Raw genomic sequence first — 20,234 nt, forward strand, 5'->3', positions numbered from 1 at the left:
GCTGAGACACTGCGCGAAGGAGCATCAGGTTTTTTTAACCCTCTTCCATTGAAATTATAACTACTCATATCCTCTGCGATAATGTTTACAGTGTTTCAGATGCACTATTTACTGATCAAGAAAACTAAGAAGAGCACAACCGAGAAGTCGTGGTAGGAAACTAAATTGAGCAAACAAAAAGTAAAACCACTTAACAGGTCACTGTTCATCGACACGCAGCATCAAAACTCCGTTTGTAAGCATTGGTTTTATAAAATGTTTGACTGCCTATTGATTGAAGTTCACTTGTAGTGTGGTGGTAAACTCACAATACGCAGTTTGGGAGGTGTAGGGGTTGAGTCCTAGGCTTGCCCTTTTTTTTCCATCTTGCGATACTTACAAGCGGGTCCCGCATAAAAATAGGCTGCAAAATTAAGTGCTTTAGCTAGGAATCAAACTGAAGACGTGTGTATTCACAGATATCCTGGTAGAAGAATTTTTGTGAAATTCAAGCACCATAAAATGTATCTATCAAATTTTATTTAACCCGAATCAAAACCCCTGGGCTGAAATGCCATATGTATGTAGGTGTGGCCTAGTGAGATTTGTGCACGGACTGTCGAAAGTCCAGGCCTGAGGACAATTCTAGACTGACTGTTTGCTAACCGGGCCTGGCCCGAAACACTAATTGTGGCCCAGTTAAAATCATACGGCTTTCGAATTCTTTTAGGCAGCCCCTGGCTGCGCTAAACAGCAGGTTAAATTTGCTTTTGCGGTCTACTCCTAGGCATAAATCATGAAAAAATTGATGCCACAATAAAATTTGGAGGGCTTATTTATTTTTATACAAAACAAAGTATAATGCAGACACTTACTTAGTCACATATAAGCACGCATACTCTCTGCTTCCATGAACATCTCTAAGTTAAGAGAATAGCAATGTTACCACTAGCGGTTCTCTGAAATTGCTTTAAAAGAATAGCATCATCCTAAGAGGGTGTTTGGATACAAGGTGCTAAACTTTAGCAGTGTGACATCGGATGTTTCGAAGACTAATTAGGAGGACTAAACATTAGCTAATTATAAAACTAATTGCAGAACCCCCGTGTTAATTCGCGAGACGAATCTAGCCTAATTAATCCATCATTAGCAAATGGTTACCGTAGCACCACATGTCAAATTATGGATTAATTAGGCTTAATAGATTCGTCTCGCGAATTAGACTTCATCTGTGCAATTAGTTTTATAATTAATCTATATTTAATACTCCTAATTAGCATCCAAACATCCGATATGATAGGTGCTAAACTTTAGCATGGGGTATCAAACACCCTCTAAGTCTAGGATTCAAAACCAGAACCAACTGAGGTTATGAAAGACTTATATAGAGATGTGCAAGATATTCACATCATCTTTACAAAAAATATGACCGCAAGGAACCCATGGGATATTGGCACTGATCCTAAAGTCAACCACACATTCACATGATTTTTCCTTAAGGTCTGTTTGTTTCATTGGAAATGGGTGGAATTGAAGACACATTCTAGCCCGACTTGTTTGGCAAGCCTATGAATTGGAAAGGAAGATTTATTTCATTGGAAATGGCTGGAATTGAAAATACATTTCGGCTCGACTTGTTTGGCAAGCCCATAGAATTAGAAAGGAAGATTTCATGCATCTGCGAGTGAGGAGAGAGAAGGACGAGAGAGAGTGAGGGGAGAGAAGGATGAGAGAGTGTGAGTGAGGAGAGAGAAGGGAGAGAGAGTTAGTGAGGAGAGAGACCATGGATCATAATAGGAAAATTTAATTGAATCAAATTCTTGGTAATTAATTTCCTATTAAGGGCCTGTTTGGCAACCAAGTGTTAAAATTTAACACCTGTCACATCGGATGTTTGGATGCTAATTAGGAGTATTAAATATAGGCTAATTACAAAACTAATTGCACAGATGAAGTGTAATTCACGAGACGAATCTATTAAGCCTAATTAGTCCATGATTTGACAATGTGGTGCTACAGTAACCAATTGCTAATGATGGATTAATTAGGCTTAATAGATTCGTCTCGCGGATTAGCACAGGGTTCTGCAATTAGTTTTATAATTAGCTCATATTTAGTTCTCCTAATTAGCATCCGAACATCCGATGTGACACTGTTAAAGTTTAACCACCTCCCATCCCAACGCCCCCTTAATCTAATTGCTAGAATCCAAACTGCGTTTAACCGTCAATGGCTCATTTCATGCAGTAGATTATTTACACGAAAATTTTCCAAAGTATAACAGGAAATCTCGTAACTTTACTTTTTTGAACGAAAAATCTCATAACTTACGGCAGGTATGATTTTTCCTCTTAAAATAAACTCCACGGCTGATGCTCGAGGCGGCTATAAATTAGCGTCGCTGCCCTTCGTTTACGTTCTCTCTGTTGCTAGTTTGCCACTGCTATCCGGCCGCCGCTCACCTCCGCCGGCGGCCCACCCATCTGAACCGTCAAAACTCTGCAAAACCCTAACGCCCAATGGCCCACGCCGGCGGCCTCGCCGACGACGGCTCCTCGGCGGCGCGGCTGTTTTCGCAGGGCGTCTCCTACACGTACGACGACGTGATCGTCCTCCCGGGGTACATCGACTTCCCCGCCGACGCCGTCGACCTCTCCACCCGCCTCTCCCGTCGCGTGCCGCTCGCGACCCCCTGCGTCGCCTCGCCCATGGACACCGTCTCCGAGGCATCCATGGCCGCCGCCATGGCCGCCCTCGGCGGCGCCGCCGTCGTCCACAGCAACGCCGACCCGGCGACGCAGGCCTCCATCCTCCGCGCCGCCAAGTCCCGCCGCGTCCCCTTCGTCTCGGGCACCCCGTTCCTCGCCCCCTCGTCCGTCCCCTCCGCTGCCGACTTCGCCGGCTGCGCGTACGCCCTCGTCACCGAGCGCGGGGACGCGCGCTCCCGCCTCCTCGGCGTCGCCGCCGCCGCCGACCGCAGACCCGGCGTCCCCGTGTCGGGGTACATGACCGCCGCGCGCGGGACAGCGTCCGCCTCCTTCGATTTCGAGCAAGCCGCCGCCTTTCTCGCCGACGAGGGTCTGGAATTCGCACCCATCGTCTCCGACGACGGCGCCGGCGAGGCCGTCGACCTCATCACCGCGCAGGACGTCGAGCGCATCCGGAGCTACCCAAAGCTGGGAAAGCCGTCGATCGGGGCGGATGGGAGGTTCGTCGTCGCGGCGGCGATTGGGACGCGGGAGGAGGACAAGCGCAGGCTCGAGCTGCTGGTCCAGGAAGGCGCTAACGCCATTGTCATCGACAGCTCTCAGGGGAACTCTGTTTACCAGCTCGACATGATCAAGTACGCGAAGAGGATGTACCCGGAGGTGGATTTGATCGGTGGGAATGTGGTCACGATTGCACAGGCGCAGAATTTGATCGGCGCCGGCGCGGATGGGTTGAGGGTGGGGATGGGCTCTGGATCGATTTGCACGACGCAGGAGGTTTGTGCCGTAGGCAGAGGGCAGGTATGATACTATCCTTGCTTATTTCTTGATACGGTACACGTTTACAGGGACCAGTTAAGTTGAATTTGCTTGCTGTTTCAAATTTACTCGAGATGATTGAGCACTGTAAAGTTTTCACTGATTCTTTTGGGCTGAAATCCATGAAGGTACTTGAGTAACTCATTTGAATTCAATTGAGGAGGGTATCTGAATGGTAGTTGTACCTTTGTGATTGGCACTTGGCAGCATAATAAAGTTGTGATGATGTTTGGGAGCTTCATTCAATAACCTAATGAAATGTAAACAAGTAGCCATGATAAATCAGCACACTGGGCAAAGTAGAACAGAGCCTATCTGGTTGCATAGTTCTACATTTCAGTCTCGAAAGCTATACATTCAGAATTGTTTACAAAGAACACTTTGTGTCATTTGCTTTTTTTTCTTGAAAGGTGCAACGTGCTTCTTCAATAATCAGGCATTGTGCATATCATAACAAGCACTTTCTACAAAGCATCTTGGTGCTCTAATAGAGGATGCAATTACAACCTACAGGCCTTAAACATATCGTGTATAAACTTTTACCAATCCATAGTGGTAGGACCACATTTTTATCCTCCTATAGTTTGCCCCCCTTTCCTTCCTTGAGGTGCATCTTGAGTTCCACTATGTTCATGCCTTTTCCTTTTCTCTATTCTTTGTGATAGGCTACTGCAGTTTACAAGGTCGCATCATATGCCAAGGATCATGATGTGCCTGTTATTGCCGATGGTGGAATTTCAAACTCTGGACATATTGTGAAGGCTCTGACTCTAGGGGCATCTACTGTTATGATGGGTAGTTTCCTGGCTGGAAGTCTTGAAGCTCCTGGTGTTTATGAGTACAAGGTACAGGATTATTATGACTTGTTTCGTTTATTAGCTCTTTTCAGTTTATCTTTTTGTTTGTTAAGCACACAATAATTGGGCAATCAGCTATGAGGCAAGTAGTAACTGCTATCTATCAATTCTTAGAACAACATGCTTCATTTGTTCAGCCCACTGACACTAGTATGGTAAGACAACATTCAATCTGGGATTTAGGCATATAATGTCTGCAGAGTGCTGCTACTTATACTAATTATAGACAGCTGTGTTCCTCATGATTTATCGTATCTTCTCTTACAAAACCATCCTTTTCCTCCATGTATGCCTTTTTATGTAGCGATATATATGTTGATTCTGGTAAAGATACAATAACAATAGATTAAGAAGACCTGTGTTCTTAGTTCCTACGGATATACAAGATTCGTGTGCTTACTATTTCCCTCTTGAAATACAGTCAGAGAACTCTTATTATTCCATTTGGTTTCCCATTTTAACTGATGGCGTAAGCTCTATGCCCATGGATTGTTGGATTTTAATTTAAGTGGACCGGTGCTAGCTTACACAAGCTAGTTGTTAGTGGTTAGCTTGTAAAGTTGAAACCTTTGCATCGTAAAGAAAAGCTTGTGCTGTATATGAACCTTTTGATGGCATGAATGGGACTAGAGGGCTCAAATAAACTTACTGGGTCTTCTGGATATTCAAAACATGAATCATTTGAAGCTTGGTTTTCGACATTTTTCTATTTTATTTTATTCATAACCAACTTTAAGTCATAGGAATCGCGCAACATTCCAGCAACTTGGGACTGTATTGTATCTTAGGACTCTTTTCCAAAAATTTTAATTCCTGAGTGTAATGTGATTAAATTACTTTACCTTCTACAATCAAATATATAAGACTCGACTCATAACTAATTAAGTGTGCTTCTATTTGAATCTTTGCTCCAAGGACGGGCGTCGGCTCAAAAAATACAGAGGCATGGGTTCCCTTGAAGCTATGACAAAGGGGAGTGATGCCAGATACCTTGGCGACAAGCTTAAGCTTAAGGTTGCTCAAGGAGTTGCTGGAGCAGTATCTGACAAGGGCTCTGTATTGAGGTTCATTCCTTATACAATGCAAGCTGTCAAGCAAGGATTCCAGGACCTGGGTGCATCCTCCTTGCAGTCAGCCCATGATCTTCTACAATCAGAATCTCTTCGACTAGAGGTATGCACATCAGCTGCAATTAAATGTGAAAAAAATAACATTCTCATCTTTGTTTCATTCAGAGTCTGCACCTAATCGTTTTTTATTGTGATGAATTTGTGAACTGATCGTCTAAGATGGCCAGAATCTTTCAATGATGCAACTAGCATTCATCCAGGTCCATGCAAATTAAAGAATAATACACACCTTATCAACATTGGAATAAAAAATTAAGCCAAACATAGTTCTCCTTTAACAGCAGCCAGTAATTCTGCAACTTCTTCGTGTAAGCCAACCAAGTATAAATACTAATAAATTACATATGTTGTGGCACGATAGAAACCGTTCCTGTCCAAGCAATAGAGTGTATGACAGGTCCATGGTCGTCTCTTGACTTTTCAAACATACCCTGCTACTTTCAAACAGCTGCCCTTATCCTCGCAGCTAGCTCCAAAATTTACAGTGGCAGGCCCATTGGCCACTCCTATTTTTATCCCCTCGATTTCTCAATAAAAACTAAACATATTTCAACTGCATTATCAGAAAAATAAGCATAGTTCCACTGGATATGCTGGCGCACATCCAACGCAGCAGAGAAACGAACATCGGTTCCAAGAACCATATTGCTCGATGCTTAGTTGGTTACGCTGTATTTTTTGTATCTCTGACCTGTTAGTTCTTGACACAAAATGTAATGTTCCTTATTGACAAGCTGGTCCTTGAATTCAGGTGAGAACCGGAGCTGCCCAAGTCGAAGGAGGGATCCACGGTCTTGTTTCCTATGAGAAGAAGGCATTCTGAGGCATCTCATTTCACAGACTGAATCCAGCATTCCAAACAAACAATGGCTGTGTGTTTTGTGTGAAATAAGTTTGGAATGATGGATCGATCGATGGCGGATGCTCTGCCTCTCCATGCATGTGTTTTGTGCTACGGCATATGAACCCTTGGCCTTGTTGGCTGTGAGTTTGCCGTCTGTGCTCTCGTGTTTCTTGGATCATGTAATGGTATAATTTGCCTGAATCGACATCCAACCCCAAAGCTGCTGGCATTGGGCCTGGAGACCAATATAAAAACAAATTTTGCTTTCGAACACTACTACCAAATAATCATTTTTGTTTCATGTTCATATAAAACTATAAAAGGTACGACATGTACATAGGCTGAGACGCATGTACACGACTTGATCCGATCCGTAGGCACAGGAGGGCTAGAGAAAGCCTGCACACAGGGCCGGTTACTGCTGCCAATCGATGAATGCATGCAGCAGACACTGTTCACTGTAGCACGCTGCTATGAGTACGTAGTAGTGACGCACATCTACGTGCCATTGCATGCTCACGGATACGAAGTACGTGTACTCCTTTGTTGGCCAGTGCCATTGTACTAGCTGCAGCATGCATTTTCAAGCAAGTCGCCAGATCGAGATGAAATGAAAGCAAGGTAACACATGTGGAAAAACAGTAACGACGATCGATGGAATGAAGATCGAGAGGAGCATGAACCAGCAATATTAATGGGGCAGCAGATCGGATGCCCATGCATAGGACAGGACACGACACAGTGCAGGGGAAGTTGGTCCAGAGAGCTGGGGCAGGCCGGGGTGCCGACCATCACAAAGGATCCGGGGTGCAGAGAACGAACGGGGATGAAAAAACGCAGACTAACAGTAACAACTCCCTCCGCCCAAATTATATAGATCATTTTAATATTATTTTTATACTTATAACTTTTGGTACGTAGGAATAATGGCGGATCTACAACTTGAAGAAAAGGGTCTTATTTTCTCCTTCTTCCATCTTTCTTCTCTCTTTCTCTTCTTCCTTCTTTTCTTCTTCCACCTCTTTATTAATGGTTGAAATTTTTAGGTGAAGCTTCTAGAGACTCTATGGGCTGTGCGGGGCAAGGCTCCAACCCCGGCTGGATCCGCTCTGTGTAGATAGGGATGGCAATTTTACTCGCGGGTTTCATACCCGATGGGTAAAGTATAGGCATGAATTCTCACCGCGGGTAAAGGTACAGGCATGAATTCTCACTTATGAGCAGGGCACGGGCATGAATTCTTACCCACGGGTACCTGTCACACACCCGAAACTCAAAAGAGGCATGTAAATCAGCACACCAGGATCAAATAAGGCCCAGCCCACCAAAGAAACCATCTCCACGTCCATCTGCTGGTGTATCACATGAGTGGCCAGCCTAAAAAAAAAAGATTTCCCTTCCTCCCACAACTCTACCCTTTCCGTCCCTCCGTTCTTCGACTCTCTCGCGCAGGCTCCCGTGTCCCGTCGCCGCCGCCCTCCTCCCCCTCATCCGCACGCGCAGGCAGCGGCGGCGCCGCAAGGGTGGCAGGAAAACTGGCAAGCATCGAGCGCTGCTAGCCTGCTCCACCTCCCGCGCCTCGGCCCTCGCCGCCCCTCGCTCCTCGACCTCGCCACCGAGAGCCCGTGATGCGGCAAGCTGTCGACGGCCGGCGCCGCTTGTCGTGAAACAAGCCTTGGCCCTCGCCGCTGCGTGCGCGCGACACGGTGATGCTAACGCCGCCTCCCCTCCTCACCGTGAGTCCATGGCGCCTCCTCCTCTGTGGCTGCCCGACGGGCGCGGGTACGGGCGAGGAATTTTGCCCGAGACATGCTTGCCCGACCCGTTACCATCCCTATGTCATACTTTTGACATAGCCTTACTATAATCAAAGATAAGAAAATATACATGCATGCGCGCGTGTCAGTGCGTGTGAAGGAGAGTGCAAACATAAGTATTTTCTATTAGCTATATAGTTTCATATTTTTATCCTCCAAAAATTATATATTTTTAAATTACTCGCCTATGCGATGCGCTGAACAGGTGGATGGTCGATTTTTTATACAAAGTCACCACCACTGAAAGAATAACGCTAGTTAAATTTTAAAATAAATTTAAAAAATGCGAGGCAGCTTCTGCCATATACGCTCAGTTCACTTATGATCTTCTTACTGCTTTCTGGAAAAACTATCAAAGCAAACAGAACTATGAACCGATCTGGAACGAAAATCCAGAACCAATGGAAGGTAGCACGCCATGTTCACAGTTCACCAACTACCAAATGCAAAAACAGTAACGCATGAATGTCATCTATCACACCGCATACATGAACTCATTACATTCTTCTCCGTGCACGAACTTACGCGTGTAGTTTGTCATGCAGCCGCATACGTACATACAGAAAACTAAAAGGAAGCAAAGCTTGAGCGAAGCAACGCGTCAACGGCATGGAGCAGGAGCATGACCTAGACAAACGAGTTGAACAGCAATGGCAGGTAGAAGCCCGCCGCGCCACCGTTGGCAGCAGGTACTCCAAAGACGCTGCCATGGTCGCAGCACTCGAACGGCACACCGGTGAGGTACGCCGCCGGTGGTAGCGGCGGAGTTGGATGCTGATGCGGTGGCGGCACCGCGGGAGCCACCAACGTCGTGCCGGCGGCGCTGCCGCTATCCTGCTTGGAGGCGGAGGCGGCGGCCGCGCAGGTGGTGCCCTGCTGCTTGTTCCGCTTCTTCTTCCTCCTGGTGTAGGAGATGCCGCGCGCCCTGGCCTGCGCGTCGCGGACGTCGCGCAGGTACAGCCTGACGGCGCGCGCGGCGAAGGGGTTGGCGGCGCCGGCGTTCTCGGGCTGCGCGGCCGCCGCCGCCGCCGTCGTCGCCCCGCCCACGCGGGCGCCGTGGCGCTCGTCGAAGGCGGCGCGGAGCCGGCCCACGAGCGCGTCGAGGCTGCCCCACGCCTGGCGCAGCGGGCACTGGCACGCCTCCGGGGCCGCGACCCGGGCGCTGGCGCCTCCGCCGTAGGCCGGGCACGGCGGCGCGTGCACCCGCGTCTTGCCGAATCGGTCGAGGTAGCGCAGGAACTCGAGGACGTGGGCGCCGCTGCACCGGCGGAGCTGCAGCGGCGGGCGGTGCGCGCCCAGGTACCGCGTGAAGGTCTGCCAGTCCCGCCGCTTCTGTGACTCGTACCGGCTCGGCCGCCGCGCCGGCGACGACGAGTCCTCCACGCCGCCCGCCGACATCTATCGTCTATCTCCGACGACGATCTGAGAGCGGGCAGTGGGTGTGATGTGAGCTTCCCGGCCGGGTTCGTGCGGGCTTAACAATATATAGTGATGGTCATCGATCATTTGAGCTATAGGGTATTGCTCGGTGACGCAGCCGAGGGGACACGATGACGCTGGCTGCAGCGGCCAGGTCCATGGCAGCATGCATGGCATGGCAGCGTGATGCGACAGGGCAGCGGGGGCAGCGCGGTCGGGGCCGTAGGGGCTCGGGCTCGGGCGCCGCGGGGCAGGGCAGGAGGAAAGGGCGACGAAACGTGGACGGATCAGGGCCGGCGTCAGGAGGAGTGTCAGAGGCCGGCCGGGACCGGGCGGCGGCCGTGAGCCGTCACGTCAAGTCGATCGACGCATGCAGCAGGGATCTCTGATCTCTCTTGATTTGACTGGGCGATCGGCGACACGGCCGGTGGTGGTGGTGGGCATCCCGAGCCCGCGGCGACCGGCAGGCCGGCGTCCGTCGCTGCGAGGTGCGAGCTGCAAGATGATAGATGTGTTTTAGAAGCGTTGAACCCGTAGGACCGCGTAGCTCTGTTTATACAGAGATGACAAGAGCCGTCATCGTGGCTTACAAGATTGCGAGATTACCTGATGAGGTTGTTGCCGATCTATCTATCTGTTACAACCAACTACAGATTCTACTCAACTTGATCTACAAGGCAACAACCTCTCGTAGTTATTTCGAGTACAAGGTAAACATGTTACAGATAAACCTGTTACAAAGTTAGCCACTACTTCCAACAATCCCCCTATCTGAACTATTCTTGGCTGATAGTGGCTTGGTGAAACCATCGGCTACTTGATCACCTGTTTGAACAAAGTCAACCTTTAAAAGCTGTCGTGCAACTCTTTCTCTCACAAAGTGGTAGTAAACCTCAATGTGTTTTATTCTTGCATGAAACATTGGATTAGATGACATATATTTGGCACCAAGATTATCACACCATATACGTCCAACTGGTGGCGCCTTGACTCCAAGTTCTTCTAGTAAGGTTTGAACCCACATAATTTCTACCGTGGTATTTGCTAATGCCTTGTACTCAGCCTCAGTACTTGACCTGAAAACTGTAGCATGTTTCTTTGCACACCATGAAATCAGATTTGGTCCTAAGAACACAACAAAGCCTCCTGTTGAGCATCTATCATCTACGCACCCTGTCCAATCTGCATCTGAATATGCACTAACAAGCATAGACATAGGCCTCCTGAATTTCAATCCGGTGTCTAATGTGTGCTTTAAATATCTCAAAATTCTTTTAATTGCAGACAGATGTATAGTAGTAGGTGCATGTAAGTATTGACAAACCTTATTAACAGAGAAGGATATGTCGGGTCTTGTCAAGGTCAGATATTGAAGGCCTCCAACAATGCTTCTGTACCTTGTAGATCTTCTAGTCCCAATAAATCTCGAACATGAGCTGACAATTTTTCTGATGTGGATAATGGTGTATTTACATGCTTACAGTTAACCATGTTCACCCTTCTTAAGAGATCTGTTGCATATTTTTCTTGTGTCAAGAGAATACCATCTTTTACCTTCTTAACTTCAATGCTAAGAAAATAATGCAAATCTCCCAAATCCTTAAGAGCGAACTCTTCATACAGATTACGTAGTAAGGCTGCAGTTGCTTTTTGTGAGGAGCTAGCAACAATTATGTCATCAACATATATAAGCAAGAATATTGTTACCTTCTCACTATTATCAAAAAACAGTAAGGTATCTGCCTTTGAAGGTTGAAACCCGAGCTTCTATAGCTTCTCACTGAGCCTAGAATACCAGGCCCTAGGCGCCTGCTTGAGGCCATATAGAGCTTTGTCAAGCTTGCACAGAAAGTGAGGTGTTATCTTGCTTTCATACCCAGGTAGTTGTCTCATAAACACATCTTCCTCTAGAACACCATGTAGAAACACGTTCTGCACATCCAGTTGGCGAAGACTCCAACTTCGAGAAACAACAATAGACAAAACTAGTCTTATTGTAGCAGTTTTAACAACTGGACTGAAAGTATCTTCATAATCTATGCCATGGTGTTGTTTAAAGTCTTTTGCAACTAACCTAGCTTTATATCTATCTATGTTTCCATCTGGTTTTCTTTTAATCTTATAGACCCATTTACAGTCAATTATATTGGCTCCTTTAGGAGGAGGAACAAGATACCATGTTTTATTTTTCTGTAGGGCAAAGTACTCATTGTCCATTGCTTGCTTCCAATTTACATTATGCAAGGCTTCAGAAAGAGTATTTGGTTCACCATTTGCAGCTAGGAGACCGTACCTTATTGTTCCATCAGAATACTCCTTGGGTTTGCGGATGCCGGACTGAGCTCAAGTCCTAGGTCGAGTTGGCGCTTGGGCCACAGGTGCATCAGGTGGTGCAGAAGATCCCGGCTGAGATGTTCCCGGTAGTGCAAAAGATCCCAGTTCGTTGGAGGATGCAGGTGAACCAGACTCTAGCTGTCTCCCTAGCGCGAGCGACTCCTGATGCTCTGGACACGTCGCAGCGCCAGAGGAGCTGGTCGCGTGCTCGCGAGACAGAGCAGGGCACGTGGACGAATGGAGCACACGCACAGGCGAGGACGGGTTGGCGTGCGTGTGCGAGCTGGCGTTGTCTTCTAGCACACGGGTCGAGGATGATCTTGGCATCGATCCTGCGGGCGATCCGCCTACCACCGCAGGCTGTCCGGCAAGGAGATCTACTCCGGGAGCTGTGCTGGCTGTTGCTTGCATGAAATCACCACCATAGAAGCTGCAAGCTGCATCATTTTCACCCGGATTTTCTGCAGAACTCAAGGACTCATTAGATGGGTTAGCAGAAGCATTACTCGTGTCATCATGTATTGTTCTACCACCTAAATGTTGCAGCAAGAGAAGGACTTCAAAGGTGAGCCTAGCACCAGCATTCATATGTAGGGTGCTGAAAGGGAAAACATTTTCATCAAAGATTACATTCCTGGAAATATACACCAGCCGGTTGATATGTCTAGGCATTTGAATCCCTTGTGAAGGCTACTGTACCCAAGAAAGGCACATTGTTTAGAACAGAATTAGAGTTTCCTTTGATTGAAGGGGCGCAAATTTGGCCAACAAGCATAGCCAAAAACCCAAAAAGATGAGTAATTTGATTTTTCTCCAAACAATTTTTCCAATGGAGTAAGATAATCGATGACACAACTAGGGGTGCGATTGATTAGATAGGTAGCAGCAAGAAAGGCATCGTCCCAAAATTTCATAGGCATCGATGCATGAGTAAGTAAATAGAGGCCAACCTCAACATCGTGCCGTGCTATGCCAGCCCACGGGCCGCACCAGCGGCCCAAGCATGGGCCCGCAAGGCCTTTTTCGTGCCGGGCCAGCCCATAAAACACGGTTGGCTTTAGGCCACCGCGAGGCATGGCGGGCCCTCACAGCCTGCTCCCTGTGCTCTGCGCCACTACAGGCTGCAGGTGAGCCCTCGTCTCCTCCAGCGTGCTGCAACCGTCACCCCCTTCGCCGCCACCGCTGCCGGGCCCCTCGCCGCCGTTGGCCCCCCGCGCCGCTACCGCCGCCGCTGCTCCCCACAGCTGGCCCCTTCGCCGCCGTGGAGGAGAAGGGCCTGGCGGCGAGCGGTAGGGGTAGGGGGCGAAGAGGATGGGGAGGCAGCTACCGGAGGCCGGAGGGGAGGCGGAGGTTGGAGAGGAAGGGGAGCGGATGGGGTGTTTAAGCGGAAGGGGAGGATGGCATGGAGCGGACCGTGGGTGAGATGGTGTATTGGTGTGTATAAGGTTGAGTGGTTAACGGGCCATTTCAGGCCAGTACCCTAAAATCATGTCGGGTCAGGCCGCCTGTCGTGCTGGGATGGTGGCCCACGCCTGACACGAGCTACTGGCTTGGGCTAGCATGGGCCCGAAGAACTTCGTGCCGGGCTGGGCTAGGTTCGGGGTGAAAAAACAGGCTCGGTGCCGGGCCAACGGGCCGCGAGATGCATGGACATCTATATCACAAACTGAGTCTTTATTCTCATCACTAGAACAGGGAAGATTAAACTTGCTAATGACCTTTTGAACAATAGGAAAAGATGGGTGCCCTAGCCGACTATGCCATCTTGTAGCAGTTGGTTTTATTGCATTCAAGGCGTGGCTTCTTAACTCGGTGGGGATAGGATAGAAACCGCCCTCACATTTTCCCCGCAGCACAATTTTCTTTGTGGCCATGTCCTTGATAAAGAAAGCATTAGGATGAAATTCTAGGAAAGCTTGATTATCAACAGCAAAGCAATGAACAGAAACAAGATTTTTTCGAGCTTGAGGAACATGTAAAACATTGCGCAGATGTAATTTGCGACTAGAGGTAGAAACAATAGCATGACCAACACGATTAATATGCATACCTGCACCACTAGCCGTCCTAATCTGATCACTACCATTGTACTTGTCATGAACAGACAACATGTTGAGGTCTCCTGTGACATGATCAGTAGCACCTGTATCGATGTACCAATTCGTGTCAACATTATAGGAATTCATCGCTGCAGAGGCACTTTTCTCTTGAGGGACAAAGTCTTCATCAAAACAGTACTAGCAGTCGATCGCAGTGTGATTTGTTCGACCACAAAGTTGGCACCGCTCTTTGTTGTTGCGGGAGTTGCTGCTGTTGGAGGGACGAGTGTTGTTGGTGTTGCTACCTCAGCCCCTCCCATTGCCGCGTCCTTAGCCTTGTGGTGGACCGCGGCCACGACCACGGGAACCACGGCCACCACGATTTCCTCGTGACGCTAGGTTCGCTGAGGAGGACCTGCCATGCTACAGATCCAAACGCGTTTCAAACACGAGAAGCTAAGCATAGAGCTCAGCAATCGTCATCGAGTCAGTCCGTGTGAGGATGGCTGACACGATGGGGTTGTACTCGGAGTCGAGACTGGTGATGATGTGGTTGATGAGCTCGTCATCATCAAGCGGCTTCCCGGCCGCCGCCATCTCATCAGCGAGATTCTTCATCTTTGCTATGAACTCTGCCATAGTCGAAGCGCCCATCTGGGTCGTGGAGAGCATGATGCATGTATTCATCGCACACGCCTTGTTCTACAAGGAGAACATCTCTTCTATGGCAATCCACACCTTGGCCGCCGTCTTGTGTGTTGCGACCTGAGAGAGGACGTCACGAGTCATCAATGTCAGCAGGTAACTCAGAATCTGCTGATCCTCGAAACCCAGGCGGCGTAGGATGGGTTTGGATTCTTCACGGTCTTGCTATCCACCACTATGATAATCTCCTTGGGGGCACCTCAGCATTGGGATCCAGGTAGGACTCGAGCTGGGCACCCTGATAGCCGGCATCACTTGGGCTTGCCATAGGAGGTAATTGCTTCTGGTGGGCTTTTCGGAAACTGGCAAGGAGCGGTGTGGAGGATGAGCTTGCCATGGATGCGGTAGAGGATTAGGTTCTGATTACCATGCAAGATGGTATATGTGTGTTAGGAAGTGTTGAACCCTTAGGGCCACGTAGCTCATCGTGGCTTACAAGATTGCGAGATTACTTGATGAGGTTGTTGCTGATCTATCTATCTGTTACAGCAAACTACAGATTCTATTCAACTTGATCTACGAGGTAACAACCTCTCATAGTTATCTCGAGTACAAGGTAACATGTTACAGATAAACTGTTATAAAGTTAGCCACTAGGCCACTGCTTCCAACACGAGCTAGCAGTGAACACGGCAGAACTGGGAGATGGCAGTCGTCGTCTCTCGTCTGGCTCGTCCTGTGCTCCTGCCAGTATCCAGACTTGCGTCTTGTCAGCGTGCAGTGATCGGCCTCGATCGCCTTTTGCTTTGGATCGCGTGATCGAGCGAGTACGACGGTCGTCGGCGACCCAACGTGCAGATGGCCTGAGCGTCGCCGTACTTGTGCTTTGGTGCCTTATCCGTTCGTGCGGTCGTGTCGAGCTGCATCGTGCTTGATTTGGATTTGGGCTTTTGGTCATTTTAGTGTGCCATCATTCATCAAGATGACAGGATCCACCACGTGCCATATATGAGGTAGAACTCTATGATATGGCGCAAACAGTGGCGGAGCGTGCACAGGGATCGATCGAGCAGGGGCCACACAGCAAAGAACAATGGATATATTGATTATTCTAAATGTTTAGCCATGTTGCTCCGTTTTAGGTGGCTAAATTTATCTACTATGGATCCAAATGGGATCTAACTAGCTAGCTAAAGATTCTTTTAGTTGGTTGAACTCAGCTAAACCCAACTAAAGTGATAAAAGATCAAACTGCCCCTTCACCTTCCTTAGGGAAAGTATTTGAAATAGGAGTGAGGGATAGGATAGACAACTACCTTTTAAACTACCATTTTAGCTAGAGGATCCAAACACCTCTAGCTAAAGTATTAAAAGAAAACTCCTAAACTTTAGAAAACTCCTAAACTTTAGTTAGATAAACTTTAGTTGAGTAGATCCAAACAGGATCTAAGACCCCATCTGGATAATTGGATCCTCCCATCTCATTTTACAGGGCGTCTCCTATAATAAGGAGGTGTTAAAGCTAGTGAAGATAGTATTTTAAGGTGTAAAAACATCCACGTTAGCTCATACTAAAGAGCTAATCTTGCACGTGTCCCGATACTCTCCCCTCTCACCGCATGAGCCTACCAACTTCATTTTCTTTTCTCTTTCCCGTTAAGCTAGCAGCTATCTCAGCGTTTGAATCAATAGCTACAGTTTCTTTTAGCAATTTTTAATTATATTTTCTAACAGATCCAAACATGCCGTAAAGCTCTGCAGTCTTGATGATAATGATGTATCCATTTAGACTAAATGTGGTATGCTATGTGTATAAATATTAGTACAATATTGGTTTTGAATCTCGTCAGACACGCATTCGTTAGAGAATTTAATTAGTAAAATATGTGTCGGGACTTTGCACTACTACCAAACTAGGAACTAGGTAACTGTGCTTGTTGAGTTTTATGGGATGAAAGTTCTCCTTCTCTCTTTTCATAAAGACCTTGCTAAGTTAGCAAAATTGCTGATATGATATGAAATTTAATACCCATAGTAAAATTGCTGATATGACATGAAATTTAATACTCATAGTAAAAATTCCCCCAGGACCAGGCAGTCGTGGGCGCGTGACGCACTTGTGGACGGAAAGTTTGCTCAAGATTGTCCGGTTCTGAAAAAGGAGGCACCTAGTAGCCTAGCATAGGACGACGACGTCACTGCTCGCCGGCGACGATCGATCAGTTGGCTAGGGGTATCCCCGAGCTATAGCGGCGCAGTATAGCTAAGATTCCAAGGCGAACGTGGATCATTTCTTTGTACGTACAACTAAAGTAACGTAGGTAGGGGGCCGGGCAACGTACGCTGGCATGCATGCAACGTTGGTACTTTATTGGACTTGGGAGTTATCCCCACGCCTACTAGCCTGTGTTGGACCTGCCATTTGGCTGTGCATGGGGTCTTGGAGGAGCCATCTCGATCGGCATCCTGCAACCGCAAGAGGGGTGATGGTATGACTTGTCAGCTAACTTAGATTTCAAATCTGGTGTCCACAATTTTTTCATACAATACACGTACGGATATATTTTGAGTTGATATATGGTTTTTACCTCCGTTTAAATATAAAACAGTGTCTAGAACTTTTATTTTTGCAATTAGAAAAAGATGCAATGGTCGTCCTCCGAATTCTACCCTCGGCTCCCAGTTTGAACCTAACCCCTAACTTCAATTAGCCTAGCTCGCAGGAGCCTCTGCCGGAGATGAGGAAGAAACGGAGGTCGCGGTCATAGTGGCACGGCTTCAGTTGTGAAGAAGAAAAATCGCGCGATGCACCGATCCTATGTACGTGCCTTGGTCATTTAGAAGATAGATCATCCCTGATTGCATGCATGGTCCATCTGGCCTCTACAAGACAACGTTGCGGCTGGGACTTAGTACGTAGACTAGTACAGTGTACTCCTTCTGTTTTAAATTGTAGGTAGTTTTGATTTTTCTAAATACATAGATCTTGCTACGTATGTAGACAAAACCTATATGTAGATGTATAGCAAATCAAATATATGTATCTAGAAAAGGAAAAACAACCGGATGGATACAGTACTAACCAAGTAATATATATGTATCTAGAAAAGTAAAAACGACAGAAAAGTAAAAACGACAGGATGCAGTACTAACCAAGTAATATGACCAGCATGGGTATATACCTCAAGTATGCTTCCTACTCCCTCTATTTCCAATTGTAGATACTATTTTGGCTCTTGAAGATACATAGATCTTACTATTTATCTAGACATAAATATATACCTACATATTTAGTAAAAGTTATGTATATTAATGACCTATAATTTGGAACTGAGGAAATACATTCCAAGTTATAAGTTATTAATGTTTTAGTTTTGTCTTAACTCAGACTTCTCTAACAACTTTGACCAAGTTCATAAAAAAAATAAACAAATATATACGGTGGCATCATACAAGTTTCACCAGATAGGTTATGGAATAGTGTATTTTCTTTTTGATATTGCAGATGTTAATATATTTTTTTATAAACATAATCAAAACAAAACAAGTTTGACTTGTGACCAAGTCTAAGCTAAATTAACGACCAATACGAAGATATTAGTACCAGTTAGTTGTTTGCACTAGCTTGAGGACAATTCAGCCCTTTAATGATCTGACCGTTCATTCTATACATACATGACAGAATGACACGTACATGTACATCCCGCATTCCGGGCTACGTTCTATACGCATTCGTACACTCGTGTGTTTCATGTCTCTAGGCTATTTTAAAGGGTCATAATCAACAACTTAGCTAGTATGTATAGCTATACGTACATTATTCTTCTGATCGATCGATGGTGCACTGCTGTATCGCAAGCTGCAGCAAAGCCTGCCTGGGTGCCTCGAGTCTGGGCGCAGACACGGCAGCGTAGCAAGACTGTGTTGGGTGGTTATGCCTAGGTCGCATGAACCGACCTCTCGAAGCACTCACTCTAATTTGGATTTATTTCCCGTTTCATGACAAAGTTAGTTGCATTGGGAGGCAAGAAAGAAAATCCGGTCCGCCCAGAAGCAGGGAAGCGAACCACAGCCCATAAACATGCATGGGCCAGACCACCTGTCCCGGCCCGACTCCATCTGCAAGCGCACGCGGGCCTCTAGTTTTCATTTCTCATCACTCATCAGCGCGCCTACATACTCCATTCTTGCTTGGCGGGAATCAGACACAGGAGGATTATTAATGACGATGATCGAAGGAAGGATGCAACTTTATTACTAGTATGCTGCATGCACGTGCGAGAGAAAGGCGATCCGGCCGTGTCATCTGTCAGGCGCGCATATGCTCCTTGCTCATGCCTGTCACCCAACTTTATCTATTTGTCTTTGTTTAATTATGGTTAGTTTATACGTGGGTCTTGTAAAATTATGTGCGTTCCAAATTGTAGGTCGTTTTGATTTTTCTACGTGCATAGATATTATTATACATCTATGAACCTATAAAAACTGAAATGATCTGCAATTTGTTAGCTCATCGACAACAGACTGCATAGTATCCTGCCGACTCAGTCCTTTTCTTTTCCTTTTTTTTGGTAAGAATAGTTTGGCCCTTTTCAGTTCTGATGGGTAAATTTGTAGAGCTGCCGGAATCGCTGTGGCAAAGGATGCATGGCGGTGATATGGACTCTCTGCTAGCTTCCCCCACCCACCCCCGGGAATAGATAGATCGTGGGCTCCCCTTCCACTGTCTATTAAAAGGAAGCATAAAGCGAAACGTCATACATGCACATAGGACCTTAGATGTTTACGGGCTGGGCAGGTGCATAACCTTTTCTTTCAAGCCTAGCGCGCGCACCGGGGGCACGCAGCCATGTGAAGCGCGTCAGAATTGCAGAAGCTAGATTCTCAAAATCTCATAATCTGAAACCGGGTAGATTTTCTAGATTATAGAGAGAGAATGGAATCTGGATTTTAGAATCTACTCGTCCAAACAGCCACGTCAAATTCTAATCAAAATCTAGCTTCTGAAAACAAATCTAAAATCCAACTTTTGAGAATATAGAATCTAATCCAACACTTGGAGGAGTGTACACTTGAAGGCCAGTCTCAATAGGAGTTTCATAGCATTAAATTCAATGCCACATCAGCAAAATTGCTGACTTGGCAAGATAATTAATAGAGGGAATTTTATCAGATGAGAGAGGAATTTCATCCTCATAACACTCATCTGACACAGCTACCTACTCCCTCCGTCCATTTATCGGACTCGTTTTATGGTCGTGCGCAGTGACCAAGGGGAGCCAGTGGATCCCCGATTGCCATTAAATCGCCGCTTTTCTTTAACTCCACCGGCAACTGTTGAATTACCAAGTAAATACTCCGCTAATCCCGCTCCAAACGCTGTTACTGCGCGCGCCAAGCTCTTTTCTTTTCTTCTTTGCCCAGCAACGCGAATACCGCTCGATTTCCTTTCCTTTTCACCGTGCCCGGCATTGTGTGCGCAATTCTCTTCTTTTCCTTTTCTTCTTTGCCGCGTGATGCCTTCAGTTTTAGTCGCTGCAACCAAAATTGAAAAGCAAATTTCTTTTGCCGCCAAGTGCCCATCGACAGACATCCCACCTAGCGTTGCACGGTCTATATAAGACGCCCAATAGGAGTAACTAT

At 46.9% G+C, this 20,234-nt stretch overlaps 2 protein-coding genes across 2 annotated transcripts; one reads left to right on the forward strand and one right to left on the reverse strand.

Moving 5' to 3' along the window:
- Nucleotides 1-2,417: 2,417 nt before the first annotated feature.
- On the forward strand, nt 2,418-6,596 carry LOC101780050 (inosine-5'-monophosphate dehydrogenase). Its single transcript, XM_004955370.2, has 4 exons — nt 2,418-3,488; nt 4,172-4,351; nt 5,279-5,536; nt 6,245-6,596. Exons 1-4 carry the CDS (start codon nt 2,499-2,501, stop codon nt 6,314-6,316), a joined length of 1,500 nt encoding a protein of 499 aa, XP_004955427.1. The 5' UTR covers nt 2,418-2,498; the 3' UTR covers nt 6,317-6,596.
- Nucleotides 6,597-8,570: 1,974 nt separating this feature from the next.
- On the reverse strand, nt 8,571-9,593 carry LOC101784928 (protein G1). Its single transcript, XM_004958883.4, has one exon. It carries the CDS (start codon nt 9,550-9,552, stop codon nt 8,782-8,784), a length of 771 nt encoding a protein of 256 aa, XP_004958940.1. The 5' UTR covers nt 9,553-9,593; the 3' UTR covers nt 8,571-8,781.
- Between the last annotated feature and the right edge of the window lie 10,641 nt (nt 9,594-20,234).

This window comes from Setaria italica, chromosome II, assembly GCF_000263155.2.
Source record: "Setaria italica strain Yugu1 chromosome II, Setaria_italica_v2.0, whole genome shotgun sequence".
NCBI lineage: Eukaryota > Viridiplantae > Streptophyta > Magnoliopsida > Poales > Poaceae > Setaria > Setaria italica.